Raw genomic sequence first — 9,397 nt, forward strand, 5'->3', positions numbered from 1 at the left:
AAAAATAGTTTCAGATCCAGTGGATTTGAGACAGATGCATATTTTTATTTTTATTTTTACCAATAACCATTCTGATTATATTTCCCCACCCAAGCAGAGCCTTTTTCTGGTTTTACTTTGCAGAATACCATCTTCCTGAATAAGAATCATTCAATAATAGAATGTTGCTTTGCAGATGACAGGTCACAGATTCAGCCCCTGGCATCTCCAGGTAAGTATAGAAAGGCTCTTGTCTGAAACCCAGAAACCCATCGAGTGTAGAGTAACTTTCTGTGCTGGATAAAAGATATAATATGCCTTCCAGTGCAAGCACTCAAGACTACTTGCCAGTGACAACACTTTAAAAAAAATCAATTTTAATATTTTAAAGGGTGGGCTTCCTCTTGGTCCCACCACCATCACCTTACCTTTGGTGAGGACAGGTCTTTCCATAGCTATTCCATAGCCAGGCTGTTGAATTTCCTCCTATGGAAAGCAGGCTTGACCACCTCTTTGCTCTGTTTCTGCTGGCAGGCAAAGACCTTTTTATATATATTCAGGTGCACTCCTAGTTGCTGGATCTGGTCTTTCACAAAGAGTATTAATCCACTAAGATCACGTAGGTGCTCTTATCCAAAGTCAACTGGACTTTTAACCATCACTGTTTGTATCTTATCTGGATTAAGCACCAATTCATTAGTCCCAAACCAGTTCATAACCTTTTAAAATTGGTTAGGAGACCCTGTAGTTCTTCTGTGACTACTAGAAAATGAAACAAAGGGCCAAAACACACTTCAGAAATCATCCAGTTTGAGACTGCTTTGACTGTCTTGGCTCAATGCTGGGAACTGTAATTTTGTGAGACATTTAGCCTTTTCTGTCAGAAAGTTCTGGTACACAATAAATTACAATTCCCAGGATTCCCTAGCCCTGAGCCAGCACAATTAAAGCAGTCTCAAACTGGATTATTTCTGCAGTGTGATCTAATCTGCAGAAATAATGTAGTTTAGCACCACTTCAACTGCCATGGCTGAATGCTATGGAATTCCAGGATTTGCTTTTTGAGAGAGATTTGGCATTCTCTGTCAGAGAGCTATGGTGTCACAACAAACTACAAATCCCATGATTCCATAACTTTGAGCCATGACAATTAAAATGGTGCCAAACTGCATCATTTCTGCAGTGCAGATTAGACCAGTGAGGGCAGACTGGATAGCACACAATTCTGTCCTCCAACATCTTACTCCCCGTCCCTCACTGTGGCACCTACCACTTGAAGAAGCTAGTCAATCCTACCTGAGTATATGATCATGTAGAAATGGAAATGACCAACAAACTGGAAATGATCAATATACATCCCAGTCCACAAAAAAAAAGGAGACACAAAAGACTGCAGCAACAACAGTACCATAGCATTAATTTCCCATACAAGGAAAATTATGAGAAAAATTCTGCAGCATAGACTCAAATCAGACATCAAGAGAGAAATCCCAGTGGTGCAAGTGGGGTTCAGGAAAGGAAGAGGCACTAGGGACCACAATGCAATCATATAACGGCTAATGGAGTGTACACAGGAATTCCGGGGCGGGGGGCGGGGGATCAGCAAAGATTTGACTTCATAGATCACAAAAACTATGTATGGCTTTTAAGGACATGGGAATGCCACTACATCTGATATGCCTGATGAGAAATCTGTATGTAGGACAAGAGGCTATGGTTAGAACAAAATACAGTAGAAACAGAATGGTTCCCAACTGTCAAAGAGGTCAGGCAAGGCTGTCATTCATTCTATAACATACAAGTGGAAAAATTGTTCAACCTGTAGGCAGAAACTATCATATGAAGAGCAGGTTTATTTTCAGGAGAAGGAGGAGTAAATAGGAAGAAGGAATATCAACAATCTAAAATATGCAGATGACACCAGAACAGAAAACCTCACAGACCTGGAACACCTACTAATGAAGATCAAAGAAGAAAGTGCAAAGGCAAGCTTAATGCTGAACATAAAGAAAACAAAAATAATGATGATGGAGGACTTACATACATTCAACCTGGACAATGAGGAAGATGAAATAGTAAGAGTTCCCATACCTTGGATCTAACATTGATCAGAATGAAGATTGAAATCAGGAAATCAGAAGAAGACTAGGAAAGGGAAGGGTTGCCAAGAAAGAGCTAGAAAAGATCCTTAGTGGAACTAAGTGTTACATATACATATACAACTGTGCATATACATATACAACTGTACACTAAAGTTAGAACAATCAAAGCCATTGTATTCCCCATTACCATGAAGGAATGTAAGTGCTGGATAGTGAAGAAAGTAGACAAAAAGAAAATCAATTCATTTGAGATGTGGTGCTGAAGAAGAGTGCTTCCAGTCTTTGAACAGATCAAGTCTGAACTCTTCCTGAAAGCCAAGATGAACAAATTGAAGCTGTCATACTTTTGGCCACATGATGGGAAGATATGACTCATTATAAAAGACAATAATGCTAAGAAAGATGGAGGAAGTAGAAAGAGAGGAAAACCAGAGGCTCAATGGATACTCAATTAGAGAGATCACAAGTATGAATTTACAGGACCTAAGCAGAGTAGTGGATGGGGGGGGGGGGGGTCTTAGAGATGTCTCATTCACAGGGTCGCCATGAGTTGGGGTCAACAAGAGGGCAGTTAACAACAATAACAACAACAACAACAACATGATCAGGCTAGGCAACACTATCAAATGCATGTATCTTGAAGAAAGTGTATTGCCAAACTCACATTGGGGATTGATGGGTTTTCTCCAGATACAATTTGAATTCCCCAACTGAGGCCTGAAACCTGACTGCTTTGCTCTTCATAACCATAGCAATAGCATTAGTTTAGTGCTCACCTCACATTTTCTGTTTCTGTCCTTTCCTTTCACCCCCTTGCAGATAGAGATGAAGCACAGCTGGGCTCTGCTATGCCTCGGAAGCCAGTGACTCCTCACAATGTCCGTCATCATCACATGCTGTTTTACATCTGCACAAAAAATTTTTAGCTGACACTCCTTGACCACATCTTGTGAGAGATATTTTTTGCCACAGGCACTGTTTCCTGGACAGTGCATGCTACTATGGATCCTGCTGTGAAAAGGTCTGCTGCTTGAACAGACGTTCCTTTGTTCTCACTTTGGGTGCTGAAAACTGCTTTAAAAGCTGCTGCTATTCAAACTTTCATCCCCCCTTGAAATAGTTCCAAACACTGAAATTCTCTGTGCTGCTCAAACCAAACCATGAAAGTGAATATGTAATCTAAAAAAGCCTCGGCGGAAGCATTATTCCAGTATTCTAGGACACCCCTTCAGATCCTCTATTTCACCTGCTTACTTGCAGTCTGATCCAATTCTTCTGTGGCTATCAAATGACTGAAAATTAATCTCTGATTTCAAAGTTGTTCTTTCATTCCAGGCAATAGCAACATGTTCTAAAATCTAGTGTTACCACATGCTAGATAACCCCCTCTCTCCAGCCCCATGCTCTTGAATTCAGGTAATTTTAAGGATGTGAAACTACAAAAATAGGAGTATGGGTGGGATTCATCTCAAATAACTGATACGAGTGAGTACTTAGAATTATAGACACAACTAATATTATCTTTGATAGACATAATGCAGGTATTTTATATCATCCATGAGCCACAACCTTCCATTCAATTCAATTCCATGTATTTTTGTACTATTTATATTTATTTATTTATTTGGAGTATTTATACTCCGTTCTCCAGCAACAAAGGCTCTCAATGGCCACAACAAATAGAAATTTACAACATATGCAAAATACCCAAAAATTGAAATTAGCAATATCGAGAAGTTGCTTATCACCAAGAAGCTCAAATTAGTTTTCTGCATCTCTAAGACAATTTGTGGCCATTGGTATTGCTGGAGAGAAACTGAATTGATTCTGTGAAAACATTCCTACTTCCATAAGTCAGCAAGGACTTTGAAAATCTCTCTCTCTTGGGGTCTCAGTACAAAAGGCAGATTCTGCACCGTGAACAATTCCTTCCACCTGCCATTGGCCACAAAAACATAATCTATTTTCAAATGGCACCTCATTATAGAATTGCAGCTGGCATAACTTAAAATTGTAGTTCAGTGAGAACCCTTTTTGGAGAACTAGCTGTAAAAATTGGCTTTTTTCCAAAAGGAAAGCCACAGAGAAAATTTAGAGATCTGGATTAATTTATTACAACCTACCAAGGGCCAAAGTGTGAGAGATTCTTACTCTCTTCAAGGCAAGTCCTACTCCTGTACTTCTTGGCTGGAACTCAGCTGTCCTTACCAATACAGCTGACCTGGCCTTGAATAAGGAAAGAAAGTGTCACTCAGTGGTGTCATTAGGGGGGTGCAGAGGTACTGACCACACTGGGTGACACCCCAGAAGAAGGGTGACAACTGGCCAAGCACACACCCCTCCCTCCCATGCGCCAGTTTACTCAGGAATAAAATGGCATGTGGGAGGGCATCTGGGCATCTTCCCTCCTTCCGGCACACCATTTTACTCCCAGGTAAACCGGTGCATGAGAGGATTGGCTCTGCCCTGCAAGTCCTGCCCCAACACCAGATGACACCCAGTTGAGGAACACCATTGGTGTCATTCAAGGCAATGATACCTACATGTGATCTCACTTATGAAAGATGGATAAAGCTTGTTCATTAGTGGCTGGTTGGTGGTCATGCTACCTAAGAAACTGATCAATTTATACATAGTTTGTAATAAAATTATGGCTCTAGATATTTGTTGGGGGCTAGTTAGACAAAGCAAGTGCTGGGATTCTTTACTATCTTCTTACAAACCAGCCAATCACCAGCCAGAGGCCATAAGCCAATTAGGTGCTGACTGGGGGAATTTGAATATTCCATGAGGCAGTTGGTTTGGTCAATTGGGATTTTGACAGTTGAGAGGACAGTCAGGGGTCTGTGGAGTCCAAGAGTAGACAGTGTTCTTGGAGCTCCAGAGGGAACTGTTAGTTAGGGTTTGGCTATAGACAAGAGGGGTCTCTTAGATCCAGAGAGGGACAGCCAGATATTAGGAATCTAAAAGTGAAAGACTCAGTGGGAACCAAACTTGGAAAGAGGGTTATGGTTCTATATGATCCTGAGGGATTAATAGCCTGTGTGGTGGAGTTTTCAATAAGAATACAAAGTTTCATCTGTAACTAAGTAACTAAGAAAGACTAAAACAGCAACATCGTATCTGTAACACATTGTTCCGTTTGTTTTATAATAAACTTTTATTATTGTTTTAAAAAACCACCTGGCCTGCGTTTAAAACACAAAACACGCTACTAAATCCTAAGAGTCTAGAGTGGCCATCGTAGAAGTGGATTGTGGTGTGGGACTGCATCACATCTTCCTAATCCCATTGAGGCTAAATTCATGGAAATAGTTCTTGTGTCAAGATGTGGAAATGGATAATACATTTCCTTCTGTCATAGAACATAGCCAAATGAAGCCGATTAGTTGGGTCAACTAAAAGAAACTATTTACGTAATATTTCTAATGAACTATTGCTATAGATGTACAACAAGGATTACCTGTATTGGCACTTCCTGTTTTGGGTCTTGCTGTGAAGCAACAAGACAATTGTTGTGTTGGATATTATTTGTCCTCTCCATCCTATTTATATGATGGACCTTCAGCCATCTTTGGTCAAAGTCATGTATGGAAAAAGTGGCCAGGATGTCTTGGGGATTGTGGCAGCTGTGTTTCAAAAAAGTAACTTTACTAAGCTCTGATGAAGCTTTCATGACCCTGACTCATGGTGACCCTGTGGGTGAGACATCTCAAAGCCCCCCATCCTCCACTGCTTTGCTTAGATACTGCAGACTCAGGCCTGTGGCCTTTCTGATCCAGCCATCTAGCATGCAGTCTTCCCCTCTTTCTGTTGCTCTCCACCTTTCCTAGCATTATTGTCTTTTCTAATTAATCATGCCTTCTCATCATGTAGCCAAAGTCCCACAGCCTCAGTTTCATCTTGACCTCTAAGAAGAGTTCAGGCTTGATTTTAGGACCCAATTATTTGTCTTTTGTCTTTTGGACCATCCTCGGTATTCTCAGCACTCTTCTCAGGCACCATCTCTCAAATGAGTTGGTTTTCTTCCTATCCACTTTCGCCACAGTCCAACGCTAACATCCGTACATGGTGATGGGCAATATAGTAGTTTGGATGATTCCTAACTTTGGTGTTCAGTTGTATATCTTTATACTTTAGGGTCTCATCTAGTTCTTTCATAGCTACCCTGTCCATTCCTAGTCTTCTTCTGATTTATTAACTGCAGTCTTCGTTCTATTCAATATTTGATCTGAGGTACAGGAAAACTTTAACTATTTTGATTTCCTCATTATCTAGACTGAATTTATGTAGATCCTCCATGGCCATTACTTTTGTTTTCTTTATGTTCTGCAGTAAGCTCTGATAGTAGGTGTATATATAAAAATAATATGATGTAACATTTTATGCCAAATACATTTGCACAGGTGTCAAATCCCACAGTTTCAAAGAAACTGGCTTGTACAGCGCTGTGTAAATTTACAGCGCTTCATAAATAAAGGTTAATAATAATAATAATAAATAATTCATGGAAATAGAAGTGTTTAGTTTGTTACAAGCAAATACAATAAAGAGTCTGGTGGCACCTTAAAGATTAAAAAATTCTTTAGGGGACTATGTGGGAAGCTTTCATGAACTGATGAGGTAGGCAGGTGTCCATGACAGTTTATGCCAAATCAAATTCAGTACTCTTTAAGATGCCACAAGGCTGTTTGTTGTTTTTACTTCTCAGTAAACCAGGGTTTGATTTTCAGCTCAGTCATGAAACCCGCTGGGTGACCTTGGGCAAGTCAAGCAAGGTGACTTTGCTCTCAGCCTCCAGGGAAGGCAATGGCAAATCTCCTATGAACAACTCGTGCCAAGAAAATCCCATGACAGGTTTGCCTTAGGGTTGCAGTAAACCTGAAACAACTTGAAGGCACACAACACACACACACACATGCTAAACATTGCCTGAAATCTTACATTCTGTGACATTATGATCATTACAATTCTTAGCCAAGGGCCTGTGGTTTTTATTAATCACAAACCCAGCCTTGGAATAAACCTGTTCCAGGACAGATATAACAGGAGCAGTATGACCACATATCTACTGCCTGGCTGGGCCCTAAATTTTGTGGGAACTGTATGTTTAATACCATCATAAAACAATTGTATTGTTAGCACTTGTAGCTCTTTCGTAATCAAGATAAACAAGCTCCAATCAATCCATTTTAAGGCCTAAGGAATTAATTGATTTTCCCAGTCAGGGTACACTTAGATATGCAACAGATGATGTGAATTTAGGTATTTAAAGAATGAACTCTTTCCGGGGGGGGGGGGGGGGGGGGCGGGGAGGCACCATCGGTATGAGATGCCAGAATTTCATGTCTGTGAATTCTTAATCTGTTTTATAATGAGATTAACATTTACAGCTATGAAAAATGTTTTACCATAGGTTACACAGTGTTTCTGAGCTTATCTGCAGGGGGTTGCACAGATCCAATAAAGCATTCAGGAGGAATAAAACAGATTAGGATGAATTCATGAATTGGTTATTTAGTTTCCTTTGAAGGAAAGATGCTAAGTCTTTCTTTCTTTCTTTCTTTCCTTTCTTTCTTTCTTGTGGACCTTGCCTTAGTGCAAATGACATACCAGGTGAAGTGTAGTGGGTGCCTATTCTAGGCTGCTTTCTTTAAAGAAAATGTAACCTCAAACATCCCCCTTTTGATGAAGCAGAAACAGAAGAGAAAAAATATGCTAGTGTCTTTTTTTTTTTTTTTGGTACCCTGTAGTTTTTGCTGGGTCAAAAAAGACCTTTAGAACTGGGAACACTGCACAAAGGCAGGTGCAAATTAATGGCTAAGGTAGGAAGGTGTACATTTTGTCAAATAATGACATGATGAAGCCATTGGTAACTAAAGCTTGGTTATAAGCAGAGTTTACAAATACAGTCGGCCCTTCTTATGCACAGATTTTTTATACACGGATTCAAGCATCCACAGTTTGAAAATATTCAAAAAAGGTATAAATTTCAAATATCAAACCTTGATTTTCCATTTTTATTTGCTATGTCATTATGTTTATTGGGACTTGAGCATACATGAATTTTGTTATCCATGAGGGATCTTGGAACCAGCGTATAACAAGGGTCCACTGTAACTAGCTAGTTATTAATCAATCTCTTTCCCCAGTAACAAAGATATAACATTTGTTACTGGGGAAAGAGACAGATTAATAAATAGCTAGAAGTATTCCTGGAAGAACTGATGGGTTTTATGTATCCCATTTGCTGGCACAGTAGTGTCCATTGGTAACAACTAAAGTGTCTAGCTTTTGTGCAGCAGCAATGGTCTGTCAGTGTAAAATTGCATTTTAAAATGTAAAATGATTAATTTTAAATTTTAATTTTTTGAGAAGCAAACTTTGCATTTTGATTCTCAATTAATATTATTCACTTTTGTTATTTGATGTTAAATGTATTTGTTTTATCTGTATGTTTGATTTTTGACTGTATGCGTGATATGTTGATAGTTAATAAATAATGTATGCAAAGTATGGAATGTCAGTGTAGACTCCATAAGGCTTGCTTGCAGGAGAGTGATAATATGGAATTTGTCCCTTCACAACCCCCCTTTGCTAGCGATCACTTTTGTAGTCTTCAAAGGACTCAGCAGGGTTCTCAGATCTTAGTGGATGATCTCCATTTTCCCCTTGTCTGTGGAGAGAACTCACCAGTTGGACCTGTTGCCAAACTGTCGATTGCACTGCTGTAGCTCTTACCTTTACAAAGCCCCATAAAAGTGATCTCAGATAACCATTCACACATCCACAAATCCTCTGAAATGCTGTTTTCTGGTATCAGTTGCTTTCCTCTGATTGTGCTCAGCCTCAGGAGCTAAAAGTAGATATAGAAAGAAATGATCTATCTGCTTATCTGTTCTCACAGTAAGGTTTACTCCAAGTTTGCACAAGAAGAGGATGTAGACTGGAACAAGAGTATTAGAGAAAAAGTTACTGAACTTTTTCTCTTAGAGCACCACTGTTCCAGTATAATTTGGATCTGCCTGTGATTGTTGGTAAGCCAAATGAAAGGTGATCCAACCACAGATTTCTTGTATGATGTACATACTCTGATCCTCAGACACAGCAGGTTTTCTGGATTTGGACCTAACTACAAGAATGTGCTGTTCTTTATGCACACACTGAAGCTGTCTGCCCAATGGATTCTAGCCAGACATTCATGTGCAGAGTTCTGCTTGTGTGTATGTATGTCACCAAGGTGCTATGACACTTATTTCGAGTTCTAATAAACTCAGAGGAACTTATTTCCAAGTATGTATTCACGGTAATGGGAT

At 39.6% G+C, this 9,397-nt stretch overlaps 1 protein-coding gene across 2 annotated transcripts in view; it reads right to left on the minus strand.

The window, feature by feature from the left end:
* Positions 1–2,980, minus strand: part of CUNH10orf90 (chromosome unknown C10orf90 homolog) — a 204,202-nt gene extending 201,222 nt beyond the window's left edge. For both annotated transcript variants that reach the window (XM_089507832.1, XM_089507830.1), the window contains exon 1: positions 2,858–2,980. In XM_089507832.1, coding sequence (XP_089363958.1) covers positions 2,858–2,971 — 114 coding nt within the window. In that variant the 5' untranslated portion in view covers positions 2,972–2,980. The remainder of the gene's footprint in view (positions 1–2,857) is intronic.
* Between the last annotated feature and the right edge of the window lie 6,417 nt (positions 2,981–9,397).

The sequence above is a fragment of the Sceloporus occidentalis genome, unplaced genomic scaffold, assembly GCF_023333645.1.
Source record: "Sceloporus occidentalis isolate IW3139 unplaced genomic scaffold, rSceOcc1.0.p SCAF_2, whole genome shotgun sequence".
NCBI classification, from domain to species: Eukaryota; Metazoa; Chordata; class Lepidosauria; order Squamata; family Phrynosomatidae; genus Sceloporus; species Sceloporus occidentalis.